General features: G+C 31.5%; 1 protein-coding gene across 3 annotated transcripts in view; it reads left to right on the top strand.

Annotated features, from left to right (window-relative positions):
- Duox (dual oxidase) overlaps window positions 1-16,992 on the top strand; it is a 211,724-nt gene that overhangs the window by 20,026 nt on the left and 174,706 nt on the right. For all 3 annotated transcript variants that reach the window (XM_089636693.1, XM_089636691.1, XM_089636692.1), the window contains exon 2: window positions 4,362-4,718. In XM_089636693.1, coding sequence (XP_089492819.1) covers window positions 4,526-4,718 — 193 coding nt within the window. In that variant the 5' untranslated portion in view covers window positions 4,362-4,525. The remainder of the gene's footprint in view (window positions 1-4,361; window positions 4,719-16,992) is intronic.

The following is a 16,992-nucleotide window of genomic DNA, read 5'->3' as shown; positions in this document are numbered from 1 at the left end:
TTATTTATAATCCGAATCGAAAAGTTGTGATACTTAAATACTTTTAGCTATGTTTAGTGACCAAATCTGAATAGCCATGTACGTTTGAAACGCCTTCTTACCCATCTACTTGCCCTCCCCTACACCTTTCAAAATTTCGACATTTCCCAAAGAGAGTGGTTTCTCAAAACTTCACTAGCCCCGGGAAAATTAAACTTTTATATAGTACTAGCTTATGTGTTCCCGGCATTTCTCGGGCTTATGAATGGTTTGGAGTAACGTTTTGAGGCTATGAATTTTAGTGTACCAGTTATTTTAGTTTAATTTTAATTTTATTTAATACTGTTACAAAGAATACTACATTTTAAAATTGACTGCCCCGAATTACTTCCATGTTCCCAAAAAATCATGCCGACATTTCTTACCTTTTTACTTCAATAACACCAGGACACTAGCTTACCAAAATTCTCCGATTCCGAGACTTCACAATCTCGGAAACAAATATTCTGATCTGGGTGATATATTTCATTTGAAAACTAATCAGTATAAATGTTGTATATTCTATCAATTTTATTTTTCTAGACACAAATAGACCTATGTACCCATATAACTTCTCCGCTTCTACTATTTTGTTTTGTTGAATCTTTTAAACTCAATGATTCATTTTTGCCATTATGTTTACATTCTTCTCTATTGTATTAATTTTTAAGTGTTTACTCTGATAAATGCTTGTATTTTTTTTAAAGAAAAGCCTACTAGGGCGTTTAATAAATAAATAAATAAATCTGGGTGCATTTTTAAAGTGGAAATAATATTATTGTAAAAATGGAAAACTTTTTGAAACATTTGTTTCACATCTACTATTTACTTCATGTAGTATAATATCCCATATTGTTACTGTCAACAAACTACATTATGCCGACTTTAATTCGACTGCTTATTTCGTTCCAGTGCAGAGATAATGCGTTAAGTCTTCACCGGGGATCCCCGACTTGTTCTACCATTCACTACTGTATACTATACAGGGTGTATCGGCACGTACCCGACAAACTTTAACCAGCTATTCCTTAGCATATTTGGAGTAAAAAATCTTATGTGCACTTTGCTGTCCGGTAACATTTTTTTTTAATAAAAAATTTACTATTTATATTTTCACCACATGTCACCACTGTTTTATCCTTTGTCAAAGTTTGAAAACCCATCTGGCAATATTTTATTCGAATTCCGTTGAATAATGCACGTGTGTACCTATATTGGCGCACTTTTACAATCACAACGAAATTGCATGGCACCATTTGTCTCATTTTTAACTATTATTATTTAGTGTGTGCGAAAAAGCGAAGACCCTTTTCGACATACTTGCTTATAACAGCTGTTGAACACGAAAAGCAATGCCAATGACAGTGATGTAGTGTGGAAATTTTTAATTTTTTTTGTTTTTAATTGAAAAAAAATGCTACCGGACTGCAAAGTGCCCATAACATTTTTTACTCCAAATGTGCTAAGGAATAGCTGGTTAATGTTTGTCGGGTTAGTGCCGATACACCCTGTATAGTTACTATTAAAAAACTTCATTACATAGTTCTTAATTCGACTCCATACCTTATTCTAACGCAGAGATAACGAGTTAAGACTTCCTAGGGCGTCCCCCACTTTTTATACCATTAAAACCACTCTCTAAATACTCCTGACACTAATAATAATAATAAGAAACAAACATTGTAATTTTCAACGAAATCGGTTCAGTGGTTTTTGAGTATATAGGGAACAAACAAACAAACATTTATATATAATACATAGAAGATTAATAAAAAAAAAACAGTCAAATCAGCAGTAATATTTAACATAGCTTTGTTGTTTGTCATAATTTAGTTTAAATGTGTTGATACTAATGTTAATTTAATGTCCTTTTAGAAAAGAAGAACCTTAAAGAATGGATCGATTTTAGAATGACTTCAATCCTCAGAGCGGTTACCTCGAAAGTAAAATGAGAAATATACCCACAAATACAATCCACAATTCTACATAGAATCGTAATGATTTAACGTGAATGATTGCACACGTTATTTCTTCACTCTACGGTCTCCTTTGACGGGCGGCAAAATGAATTATTACGAACATTATTTCAAACGAACAGTTCGTTGTATTATGAATGCGCAAATTTGTGTTGACGGACAATGGTTGAAACAATAGATGTTTCTTTCTCTTAACCTACTTCTATGGAAGCAAACACAACAGGGTTCTTTGTTATCAAACTTTTATACATGCTGACTAGTTAGCGGAATATGTTCAAATAGCTTAACTCCATGACAAGAACCTAATCGCTGGATAATGATTTTTTTTGTCATTAACTCATAATCGATATCTAATAATAATTTATTATGCTTCTACGCAAATGTATTTAATAATGGTTTATAAAATATAGGTCGATAAGTCTCGGTATAAAAAGTTGTTTTTGGGTTCTTGCGCCTGAATGAATTACTCGGTTAAACTTTTTTTTAATAGTTTAACTGTTTATAATATTATTCTATTATGTAGGTAAGAAGCTTTTGAAGTTTGTGCTAAAATAGCTGTAATAACTAAATGGAAGATGACAGAATATTTTGTAACGTATATACAGGGTTTTCCATTAAGAGGTGTTATTTTGAATAGCCCGCTATTTCGGTAGATGTTACTTTTGAAGCTGTCATTTTTTAACATTTGACAAGTAGAAACTACGCCATTAATAAAAATGGAACGATACACGCTTCAACAACGCATTGAAATTATTAAAATTCACTTTAGTGAATCAAATGCAAATCATCTTGAGTGATGAGGCCCATTTCCACTTCGGTGGCTTCGTCAACAAGCAAAATTGTGGCATCTGGGGCTCGGAAAAGCCAAGAGTTATTGTTGAAAAGCAATATCAATATCTATCCTCAACGTGTGACTGTTTGGTGCAGTTTATGGTCCGGCGGAGTCATTGGATCTTACTTTTTCGAAAATGAGGCTGGAGCAACAGTTACGGTAAATGGATTGCGCTATCGAGAGATGATTAATGATTTTTTATGGCCGGAATTGGATAGTATTGATCTGGACAACGTTTACTTTCAACAAGACGGGGATACGTGCCATACAAGCAACGAAACCATTGATCTTTTACGATTGAATATCAAAATAACACCACACAATATTGAAGTGGAAGAAGAATTAACGTACAAGTTTTTTTTTACTTTTCTTCACAAATGTTTTTCAATTTAAAATGGTGACCCCCAAAAATTAAATTTAAAAACTAATATATTATAATATATATTTACTATTTGATTATGAATTGCTAATGTCTTCAACCATCGTCTCTTAGTATATAATCATACTACCTGACGCGTACCCAGCGTTGCTCGACTTTTCTCTACTTTCTATGAATACAATATGCAGGTATCGAATATATATACCTTTCGGAATAAATTCTCTAAATGTTAGTGAAAACCGTATCGAAATCCGTTACGTAGTTTAGAAGAACTAAGCGCACGGAAAGTTACTTTATTTTAGTATAATAGAGATGGAGATTAGTTTTCGTCAATTATAATATCATCTCAGAAATATCCCCGCTAATTTAAATTATTAAATATATTTTAAAAAGTGGGTCAAATTTAAAAACATTGTTGCACCCATGAAAATGGAACGATTGAATTCTGACCTCCATATATTTTTAAACGATTTGAGCTTTTTAATATTTTCTAAAGCCTATTAAAAATTACGGACTATTATAATTATAAATATATAAAAAGGGTAGACATTTGAAAAATCTGATTTTACTTGTCAAAATTTCAACTCTAGGACGGGTTGTTTCAGAGCATTTGAACAATTCATCAAATTTCATAGTTAACTTTTAAGGACTGTGTAGGTTCTATTCAAGTTCTATTATTATTTTTTCAGTTCTGTGAAGCCCATGTTGATATAATAACATAACTTTAATATAACTTTCACAGACCTTGAAAATTAACTTTGAAATTTGATGAATTGTTCAAATTCTCCGAAACAACCCGTCAAATTTAAAAAAAAGTAATGTAAATTTCAAACTTAGAATTTTTTATTAAAATATATTTTTTTACAAAATATATTTTTTGTAAAAAAATATAACACTATAATAGGTAGGTACCTCTGGGTATTTTGTACTAAAGAAATTTATACAAAAGAAATCTTTCAAATATATTAGATTACAAGTAGGTACTTTATCGATTTATCGCGAATACAATCAGTTCCAAGATTTGAATTCAAAGCAAATCCGAGTTCTAGAGTTCATTGAACCAGGGTTACAGACAGACACACAGCCGAAATTAGTATTTTGTTGGTAATTTTTTACGCTTTGAATTTTTATTTACTTTACCCTTTTACTTTTTTAGAAATGCAGCCATATAAAACAGTGATTTTGAACCAAAACAAATGACTCTAATCAAGTGTTTTACTAAAATAACCATAAATTTTATAAAAAAGTTTAATATTTAATAATCTAATAAAATTAAAAACTGCATAAATCCAGTGAAATTCAGTAGAGAAGTGTGCGGTCATGACAGTAGACGGTGCCCAATTGTTCCATAGACCTCCGTGTTTGTCCGCCATGGGAAAGGAGAGGGGAAAGGGGAGGGTTCCCGAAGGAAGTGTGTTGAAGAAGAAAAAGTGGTTAAGTGTAAAGTGTGTTGGTTTAATGCTGGTGGCGGGACTATTCCTCAGTTTCGTGAAGATTGCAGATGGCGCTAGTGGTAAGTCTCTTTTATTTACTACATATATACCCACTGTACCTGTTATATTATTGTTGGAAAATATATCTATCTTCTGTTATTATACACAATAGTGTCTGTGACTTGTGGTGGGCGGGCGGTGTGGATTTGATTTGTATAAAAATTTACAATTTTACTTCGAGATTGATTAAATTTTGCGCACTTGACTTCCAACACGAGAGGATGGTTACTGTTTACTTATGTTTTTTAAGACTACCGAAAAAAATCCAGAGAAAAGCCGGAGACTTCAGTTTGTTACCTAATAAAGCAATTACCCTGATTCAATGAGACTATGAAATATTAATATTTTAGAAGCTAACCAGATGTCGCAGTAGTGGCGTGTGTTCCGGTGACGTTAGAACTCCTCCAGATTGCTGTTTGCTGATCTACATAAATATTTTAGCCATTTAAATTCCTAATTCGGTAACTTAATATGTTCCTCATAGAAAATCAAAATGTTCATTGTTGCATCCGATACTGTTTACGAATTACAGCTTTAGATAAACATGAAAGTTGACTGGAAATGAATTTAAACGAGAAGAAATGAAATGGTGTTTACTGGAATTCGGTGATAGTATGTGTAGGAATGAACAATGTATGGAAAGAAGAAAAACAGGATGACCAATAACTTACCACGATACCTCGAGGTAAATTATACCTCATCGACTTAAACGATATTAACACTTCGTTTCACTTTTCAACTAAATTATGTGCACGAAAAAACACAAACAGCATGCTTCCAGTAGTTCAATCCTTCTTCTGATTTTTTCAAAACAAATGCACTCGAATTTGCACCGTGTTCTTGTCATTGTTCCAAATTTTAAATACTTTTTCAGCAAGGTGATTGTTAGGGATAAGTAGAAACTGAATAAATGACATCCCGGTAGGAACTAAGCATATTCTCAATTTCCAAACCAAACATTTATAACTAACCTAAGAATTTAATAAGTAGATATTATGTTTCCCTTCTTGAAACCGTAGTATTTGTCTGGTACCTGGACAAAAGAATACAATGTTTTGTAATAAATCTTTGCGCGAACTCTTAAAAATTAGCATTTTTCTTTTACGGAGACTCAAAATATTCCTACAAGGCTTTGTGTTAAACAGCATCTCATAATGCAAAGAGCAGAAATAACTCCTTGAAACGATTTATCTGCACACACATGCAGAGGGCAACAACCCCATCTAGAATAACTGCTAATGAATGTAAATTGTGTTGCATATATTTAACATTTTTAAAATCTCGAATAGCTCTTAAACCGAGATCATAAGAGTGTATACCATTCAGACGTACAGTGTGTCAAAATAATCAATAAATTTAACAACGATTTAAAAAATATATTTTTTTATTTATTCAAAAGTGAGGTTATGTTTGACTTCCAAATCTGACATATTTACTGGATACTTTCTTGACGTTTTTATTTAAAATAAAAGTGCATAGGTACTTTTTCCATAAAGCTGTACGTGTCTTATTTAATATTGTAAATACACATCAAAAATACAAAAAAATAACCATGTAATTATCGGTGACCGGATAAATCATCAAAATGATAATTCATCACATCTTTAAAAAGTTATATAAAGTCATGGAAAGTGACGAAACAAAAACTTTATGAACTGGGTTAAGTAGGTTAAGTTAGGTTTAATTTTTTTTTCATCGTTTCTAATGACTTTATATCTCTTTTTAAAAGTTTGTTGAATTGTCACTGTGTTGAGTTATCATGGAACCGTAATTATCATATAAATTCGGATATTGAATATCAATAGAATATGTGATAAAATCACCTCTTTTCAGGAATAAACACAATAATTTCTGAACACCGTTTGATATTGATTTAAAAAATATTCACTTGAATTAAGTACTTAGTTTTATTCCTTTCAGACATCACGGTGTTGCCATTTAAAACCATTTAAACGTTCGCAACGCTGTCCATTTTTGTCTACTTTATTTTGACAGACTGTTAAAATATGCACCGGTTCATAGGGGACGTATAATCTTATAGTATCAATTTCGTTGTTAAAATTATTAGAAACCTCGGACCATTATTTATCATAATTATATGTTTTGATATGTATAATTATATGGATTAAAATACGCATGACAAAGCTGGTATACCGCTAGATTATTTTTTTCCAAAAATGCATTAATTTTTTAAATCTTTCTACATATTTCCCGCATCATTTTAACATGTAACTAGGTACAAACTAAAAATATTTATTTTCTTGAGCCTTATATCACCATGAATAAAGGAAATAGCTATAAAAATCGCCTGGCAAACGGAGTCTGTTAATGGAAACGGTCGATTTCAGCACTCATTTGGTTTTGTAAAAGAGTTGTCATAGATATTCTTAGTCATAAAATTATATTTTTAAAGGTTGTTTCTTGTATGCGTTCATATATTTCTAATGATAAAATACAATTTTTAGATTAAAGTTTGTATTTTATTCTACTCAAGTGAAACGATAATAAACGCTTACTGTATCCAAATCACATTTTTTTAAATTTATGTATTTTATATATTTTTTAATATTTCGGTAGATGGCAGTTACTTTGTGGTTTGATATATTAATGAAATAAAACAATAATAACATTTAAAGCAATTAATGTTGAGGTATTCAGTCGTGTTTCGCTACTTCCTTCTTTAGCCAAAGTTTGGAACAGAAGGGGGTAGCACAACACGGCATAATACCCCAAAAATAAATCATTATAATACTTTTGGCCGTGGAAATCTCAAATATTAACCGAAAATAACTTTGTTGATTTGAGATTGTTTTATTTATTAGTAAAGTTTAAAAATGAAGATTCTCAGAATTTGAACAATTCAATCAAATTTCAAAGTTGATTATCAAGTTCTGTGAAGGTTCTATTCAAGTTATGTTATTATTTCAGATTTGTGAAACCAGTGGCCGATAATAATAATAACCAAACCTTATAATTTATAATATTGATGTAATAACAGAATTTGAACAATTATTCAAATTTATAAGTTAATTTTCATATTCTGTGAAAGATTTTTTCAAGTTCTGTTATCAATTCAGTTTTGTCAAGCAACTAGGCTATAATGATATAATAACCGAGCTTCAATAGAACCTTCACAGAACTTTAAAATTTTGCATTGAAATTTGATGAATTGTTAAAATTCTGAGAAACAGCCCGTCCTTACTGTCTTCCCATATAAATAGTGTTATAATATTACCAATAAATAAAAAGTTTTAACTAGCTTTTTAACTTTTTAAGATGATTAATTTAGTTAAAAAATGTGTGAATAACTTATATACTACGGTAGCAGGTGATTATTAAAATTAAAATCAGTGTTGTAAGGTTGCAACTTCTAACAAACAAAGGAAATAATGAATTTGCAGATTTGAAATGTGTATACTTAAATAGATAATATTACTTGTTGTACAAATAAGTCAATGTGAGCGAATTGATTCTCTCCGCTTAACTGGAATGATTAAGTTTAGATTGAAACAATGATGCAACGGTCGCTCTTCATACATGAATACAAGGATATAATAGAAAGGATGTCTGTGGCCCAGATATCAAGCCATAAACTAATCTAGTCTAATAATAATAATCAAAGATTCGCAATCTAAATTAAAAATTACTATTCAATGTTACTGCGTGGGCTGTGTGGCGAAATTATTCGGCAATTGTAAAAAAAAAACAGAACTTTAAATAAATACCCATTGATAGAGAGAACTGAAAGAGATTAAGTCAATTGAAATATACTGGTTACATTTTGGTATATGAACAGTTGATAATGGTTTCGAAGGAAGAGGCTGTTAAGCAAGGTTAATAAATCTCCGTCATCAATAAACAAAAAATATTATCTCACAATTCATCTTAGATATATTCTAATTCACCGTCAGTTCTATCTCCACTCCCCACTCCTCACTTATTCCTAGTGATGCCTCCACCCCCACTTCAACACTTCATTATATATACTCACCCATTATTTTGTAATGTTAGTTTGTATTTTGCACTGAGGGCAAATATTATATTAAAACATTAATAATATTAAGCAATATTGTTTTTACATTAGCTCCACACAGGAGGCCGTGAGGAAAATGATTTGTCTCAGCGCCGAAAGGAAGGAAATATAGTTCTGAGAAAGAAACAGGCACGAGGTGTTGGTAGGAATCTGGGTGTCTGTGTGTCCAGGAGTGACGGAAATATTAATTCATCCGTCTGACAATGTTCCGTCCTGCTGGAGAGGTCAAAGGTCTTTCTCGGACAAACCTCACCACATGAACCCGGGCTCCCCTGCTAAGTAAAACGTATCGAACCACTTGGGGTGATCTATGGCTATTTATCTATGAGTTGTTGGTTATCCAACAAATGGTGCCCGGTGCGGCGGTAGCCATACCCGCCTCTCAAATTTTCATTTATTCAAACATAATTTTTTTTTGCTACCTGCACATTGTGTTTGTTGTCCGGTTCTTCGATTACAATACCTGTATCATTTTTACATATCATTAAGTATTGAGATTATCATTATATTAATAAAAAATGAGAAAAAGGTAATAAAACCAAAAACCTACCGTATTCGCAAAAATTGCATCGAAGGCGTGATGATTTCAAACACAAAGAAAACATTTACAGTTATGATTAAAAAAAACCTATGATTTTGGCTAGGATAATACGTTACCGAATTCGAATACATATAATTTGAGTTCATTAGTTTGAATTTTTTTTTGAAGATATGAATTATATTAAATTAAACAATAATATTTAGCTAAGAACCATGTCATAATCATTATATAACACAATATTAACTGATCGTAAATATTTTATTAACATGACTTGAAAGCCTGGTGAAATCTTTTTTATCCTTACAGCACACGATATAAAGTTGATTAGATTTACGGATGCGTTATACTACAAGGAAAATATCCCTGGTCAACAGATCTAAAATTACGTTAATGAATCTTATTTTATAACACATATTTCCAATACAAATAACAGAAAGCGACAGATTGTCCGAGAAAGACAAAAATGTATTGGTAAGCCATATAAGTTGTTTTTAGTGTATAATTATTTATTTATTTATTTAACCTCAATAAATACCGTAACAATAATTGCATGTCACAGTATACAAGCGTTATCAATATTAGATTTTTTTTTAATCAATTTACTGTGGCATTTGATCTTAAAATGACAACAGAAAGTATAAAATTAATTCAAGTTCTAGAAGGATATACAAGTAGATGAAAATATAATAAACAAGTATAAGTAGACTAGGGTTTAATTCATATTGATTGAAAATATGCTAATATAGCCTTCTTGTACCTTCCGTGCAGTTAAATAGATCCGCCACACCTACGTATCTATTACTAACTTCATGTTATCTAGAAACAAACGAGTGTTTGAAATGCTCAGTCCTGGTATTGTTACATTTAAACAGGACTTTGCAACGAGTAGTAAGTATAAGAAACTCAATCAGAAAATGAAATTTGTATGTATTTGCGCGTTTTCCCAAAGCAACCTCTTCGAAAAGGAAACAAAGAGAAAGAAGAATTCCGACATCGATGGCGATGCAAAAACAAATAAACAAAACAAAACACGAGAACGTTAATAACGCTTGTTTTTCTCGCAATTTAAACTCGATTTCAAGGTCCATTGAGATTCTCCGTCACTATAATCCGAAGGTCATCGATTCTCCAGCAAATGCAGCATTTTATACGGCTATAAACAGCCACACTAAACGTTTCTACGCTCTTCCTATCCTTGGTAATATTAATTTGGCGTCATTTTACTGAACCAGACGATAAATCATGTATTAAACTAGCTGTGGTGTACCCGGGGTTGCTGGGATTTATCCTTAGGAGATAGAAATATACGGTTGTTAATTTTCTGTAGGTTTTTTTAAGATATAAAATTCCTTAGTACATTATTTTGATATATCTCTTAAGGTTTAGCCAGCGTTAGCAATGTAAGCGCCCGCAATATTTTTTTACGACTTGATTTCTAAACATCGACTTTTCTCTACTTTCTATAAATGAAATATGAGTGTTTTATAAATATAAACATTCCGGAAGAAATTCTCTAAATGATAAAGAAAACCCTACTAAAATCCGTTTCGTAGTTTAGAAGAACTAAGCGCACAAACAGACAGACGCCGATAGTGACTTTATTTTATCTATTTAGAGATGTGTACTCGGTGTTAGTTACTTCGCGCGTTTGGAAAACATACTTTACCTTTTTAATGCAATGATTTACTGAATGGTGTGGATACTAAAAACGTATATTCAACAACAACAAACAATATCCTACCATTTTTACGCGAGAAGATATTATTTAATTTGTTCCTTTTATGTTAGATTGTGTATTTATGATGTCTAATAAGTTTTTATTTGTTGTAAATCATTTTAAACACTAAAGTCATTTAGTTTAATTGGATAGAATGCATGGAAGATCGAAGTTTGTCTCAGATGACTAGATGGGTAAACGTTGATAGATTTACTGAAAGGTTTTTTTTTTCAATAAATTCTTTGTATTTGCTCCGTCTTCCTCTAGAATAGGTTCACAGTACCTAAAATACACTTTCTACGTTCCGTTTTATTATAAATATAGCATTCATAATCAGAAAACATTCACAAGAAAATTCGTAAGAAAATACTCAATAAAAAAATACGCCATTGAAACCAGTAAGAAAGATCATTCAGGTAAAATGTAGTAAAGAATTTTAACTATCGAAGAAAGCGATCACCATTTGGCTTCACACACTGAAATGACATGTGGCTTCACACACTGAAATGACATGTGGCTTCATACACTGAAATGAAAATATAACTGAAACTAGTTGACGACGTAATGTATAAATTCTAATAAAGTGGTAAAAAACTTTTTTTTTTGAAAATCGAACAAAATATTCTTTCACATGACGTCACTGATCAGTGTTACTCCTACCCCGACTGTTCAATATACAAGTACTATTTTTTATGTTTTTGATTGAAAACGTTAAGAAAGTAACCGTAAACCAAAATGTTATTCACTTTATTTACTCCAAATAAACTCACGATCTTTGGTTCAAGAAGTCAGGTACGTCATCCTGCATAATATGTTCCTCCTACTAATAATAGTATGTACATACATAAAAGTTGATGAGGAGGTACCTATCTCTAATCCACATAGCAGGTACCTGAATATTTTTGTCGTAATTTGCAAACCTTTTGGATAAAAATAGTTTAAAAAAATTGGACATCCTCTAAGCTAATCTTTATTCATGTCATTCAGTTATTCCTATATGAAAGAAAAAAAGATTTAAGTGATAAACATTCTGAATTTATTTTTTGTTATATTTATCCTCGATGAGTTTTTTTTACAGTTTTTTTATCGGTGTGACACAAAAAAGTCTGTGTCAGTGATTTTATTCATCAGTATTAAACACCTCTAACAAAGCTGTGCATACCTCACAGCTTACAGCTATGGTAATAATAATACATTATGCTCATTGTTTGATCGTTGTTAATACATTATAAGCTTCCATCTTAAGAGAATTTGTATATTTGCTGTATAGCATTACAAATATATGTTTCTTAGCATTAGACATAACACTTTATTTTAGTGTAAAAACAATAATTATTATTTGCCAGACACAGCGGTGCGCAGCGCCTAATTTCGGCAGTAAATTTAATAATGTTATCTTTCGGCACACACTAACACCATACTCGATTACAATCACGACGTATACCAAAAAAACACAAGAAACCACAACAAAAGACATATACCCAAAGTACACTCAACAAAATATGGACTAAAATCTTTAAATTTCATAGCTTACACACGGTATAATAAATTACCAAGATTAAATGTGCATGTGAAAGGTTTAAAGAAGGATGCTTAAACTATATTATTTGAAAGAATACAGATAACTACTGTGCTGTGTGTCAATAATAAGTATAATTATATAATGTTAATGTTAACTATGTATTGTAAATTTTAGTAATGTATTGCTAATTATGATCACATAATGAGCTTCTTAACCATTGGGAACACTATGTATTGTATACTTATTTAAAATAAAAAATAAATCGTCTTAGAATATTTCATATCCCTATATTCACGTACACACAACGCGTGTGATGTACTTGCATTGAATTTGACTCAATCTATATCTACCATCAACCAAAATATATATTTTGGCTTTCAACCCTTAAGTTATTGGCTATCTTTTCAAATTATGGAGAAAGGGAAGGAAAATTTATGTGTTAATTTTATTTAAATAGGCAAATTTCTTATCTATTTGCAAGATTTGGAGTCGATTGAGTTCACACTTAGAAGAGATGAGATTCGAACGGAGGGGAGGCAATTTTAGGGCTTTAAAGAAGAGAGGATATTAGGAAAGAGAGGGTAACCAAAAATATGTGATCTAAGGTTCGCACTTCTGGACCACAGAATATACAATCTGTAGAGTCAAGAACTTTAATTTAAAAAGGTGAGAAGGAAAAATGTCCAATTCTCATTCGAGTAAGTATTTTTTTAATGGGGGAATTGTTGAAACCACGGCTTTGATGGGATGGCCCTTTGTATTGAGACATAGCAGACTCCCTTGGATTAATTAGCAATGTGCCAATATTTTAACAATTCATTATTTTACAATATTAGATCAAGGTAAAAACAGGTACCTCAAATCAGCACATTCTCCGGTGAATGCTTGTTACCTTAATAATAAAGGTGAACATACATTTAAGCTTGATGTTAGTTGTGTGGGCGGCTTGCAATGCATAACTCCTTTTAGGATCAGCGACCTCTGCTCAGTCGAACTGTCTGAGAACATGATGCATTGCTTCTCTAACTACTACTGTGTTATGCTATTATGTATTTTCTTGTATCGATAACATGATTTGTTCCAAAATTATTATTTAGCTGCAGGGTTCGTTAGAATTATTATGTAATGTGTTAAAATGTATGATAAATCGATTTCTGCAAATTATTTGATGGGTTTTATGTAAATTAAAAATAAATTATTAATGTATCCAATAATTAAATCTTTTGCAAATTTTAAAACTGAAAATGTGTTAAAAAAGTTGTATGTTTTATTCCTATTTTATTTTAATTCTACCTACATTGTGTTGAATAATGTATTCGAAATTGAGCATGCTGTAATTATTTGTAATATTATGTACATACCTAACTAATTATTTAATTGCAATTAGGTACATTAACAACTTATTTAAATTTTTATTTTTTGTACATACAATATACTTTTTCTTTTAAATTCCTGTTTATGTAATGAAGATACACAAACAAAGTTAATCTCCCATGGCAGTGTATAAATTAGTTGGGAAATGAAATTGTATACCTACCAGTAGATTTATTTGGTAAAAGAAGTTAATCATTGAAGAAGATTATGTCAACAACTCTCAATGAAAATATGAAAGAGAAAAAGACACGGAAGATGACAAAGGTAACGGTCGGGACACGAACCCAGATTCCCTAGTGGTAACTGTTCCCTACTGGCACTTTAAAGCCGCACCTAGACGTGGATTTATATGCAAGATGTAACGCAACTGTATTTGGACGGTACATTGCATTGCATGTTCGTATTGCCGTCCAAACGGCATGAATTTCAGACATCTGGACGCGACATTAGTTCCTCTAGACCAGGGAAGACTAGTATCTGGGGTCGAGTCCCAGTTGCGATCGTTACCTTTTTATTTTTCATTTTCTCTTTAACATTTTCATTAAGACTAGTTGTTGACATTAACTTCTTCCGTGGAGATTATTTGAAGAATATAGAAAGGAATTTACACAAATTTTCAAAATCGTGAGTAGGCAATATGATCTAATGAGCCTCGTGCCAACACGCCGCGACTTCTCCAACATACCGCCGCCGTTCATCAACCAATTCGTCAAGGCCAACTTGTATACATACTTTCTGTAACTATGTCCATAAACCGATGCTCTGTGGCTTCCATCGCATACTATACTATTTATACTCTACGCCTAATTAGCCACATTTTTGTAGAACAACGAAATATCTCTAGTTTAATTTTAGTTTAAGGTGCCATAACAAAAAACCTTTCGATGATACGTTTAAATGCTACCTGCTTGCAGATTGACAGTACGTACCTGACTTAAATCAATAAGATGAATACTGCCCAATATGCCTTCGGTGTATTGGGTAGTATTGCAGTTCGTTTCGTTCTCAAGGCAACGTTTATGACAGCTTTGCAGAGCCCATCCTTTGGTAGCATATTATGTGTACTGCAAAAAGTTATACTTAATTCTGTGTAATATAGTAGACAAATCTCGGAAAACTCTTGTCACGTACCAAATTGTTAATTATCCCTGTCAACCATATTCTTACTGATCGGGTGCTTATAATTTACGTAACTTTGAAGCCACATTTTTGCTGCCAGGAAATTCTGCTGTCATGTTTCATGTGAAGAATCCAATAAGAAGAACTCGAAGAAAGAATCTCGCGAAACCATTTAAATTAACCGCCCACAAGTGCTAAAGAGGGGAATGTTGTAGCGCTAATATTGTAAATTAGTATTCCTTAACAAATCTATTCAAGACGCATTCGATTACAAATGATCAAAACTCAATTGTCTTCAAGGCGCTTCGCGCATGCATTGTTAGTGCACGGGATGAGTTATATATATTTGCACTGCTCCAACACCTGATTTGCCATTATGAGCGTAATCTATCTCGCTTATGTCACCGTTTCGGCGAGCCAAGCTTTCTCAATAGTATTTAAAAACACAGTTTTGTGCACAACGAAATATGCACGACACTTTTGCTTTTGCGCGCTAGTCTTGTACTAGAAGAAAGATCAAATAATAGCCTGGCGGGAAATATGACTGGGGCGAACTTTCATAAATCTATAACTTTGGCACATATGTCGTTGTAAGTTATGTGAAGACTGACGACGAGCAGTGCAATGCATAAATGCAACTTCCAATGAATTGCCTCTGACTCAAAGGCCACGTTATTTATAAAAAAAAAAAATACACGAAAAAGTTTACCTTATTAGAAAAGGTTACATATCAACATAACAGGTTACATATTCACGAATAAAACAAACAATCCAATTCCAATAAACACACGTTATAAGAAAATTAATTCCTTAATTAACACTTTACAATGTATATGATATTGCCCGTTATTAATATCGTAATGACAGCATTGTGTGTCCTTTATAATTCCATCAGGTACATTCGAATATTACAAACTATTTGTACAATAAAATTTTAAACAAATTTATTAAATGTGTCCATGCCGATGTGTTAGAAAGAGTCATGTTTGACAACAGTTCAAAAACCGATCATTTAATGTAAAAAAGGTTTGACCCCAAAAGTCACGACGGAGGTTAAACTGACCCCAGAATAACATACTTCTCGTATGTTGTGATGATTGACGAAAAGAAACAAAACGAAAATTCTGCCTCAAGTTCGTAATGTTAATTATTATAAAAAGTGTATACATGACATTAGGACGAACCATCTGTTGAAAAAAATGAAAACAGATTTCAATCTGGGCGTTTTAAAAAACAAGGTTTTTATCTCATTTAAACTTGGAAAAAATGGTTTTATTTAACGTCGTTAGCGACGGTACAAAAACATTATCGTTATATTTTTTTATCACGTTTAACAGAAGCGCTTATAGAAATAGGATTATTTTTTAATTTTTTTTAAATTTAATAATTAAACAGTTTAGAATGTATAGTAATATTTGCTAACAATAATGATATATAAAAATTAGTTTTCACAATTTTTTTTTTTGAATTTTTTGATGTTACTCTTTTATGGAAACAGACGCTTGTGTTTAAAAGAGATGCTGAGTATCGAGATGAACATTATTTATGTAAGTATTCTTATTAATAATTTAAGGAGTTAAGAACATTAAAAATATAAATGTATATCAACAATGTACAATTTAACGATTTATAACGTTACATTATTTAATTGAGGAATTTCGTTATTTTGATTTTTTTACATTGAAATGTTCTTTGATCGCTTTGAGTAGGGTTTTTTTCGTCTTCGATTTTTCTGATATTATCAGGTAGGTTATTAAAGTATTTTTTGCCTAGAAATGTGTAATGATGTTGTGCAAATGAGGTGTTTCATTTTTGTATTGGAAATATTTGAATATTGAGCTGTAAGTACTGATTATGACGTAATAATCGTATAATAAAAATAATCGTAAATACTAAAAACACAGTTTAAATCTACCCTAATACAAATAGAAGTTCTGTGAACAGTAGTGAACCTTGGGTCCAAAAAAGTATGTTTTTCTTAATTAAAA

Source organism: Hesperophylax consimilis, chromosome 10 (genome assembly GCF_061612785.1).
Source record: "Hesperophylax consimilis isolate HC1 chromosome 10, BYU_Hcon_1.0, whole genome shotgun sequence".
In the NCBI taxonomy this organism is placed as follows: domain Eukaryota; kingdom Metazoa; phylum Arthropoda; class Insecta; order Trichoptera; family Limnephilidae; genus Hesperophylax; species Hesperophylax consimilis.
The sequence above is the reverse complement of the archived record's forward strand: the minus strand, read 5'-3'. Positions and strand labels throughout refer to the sequence as shown.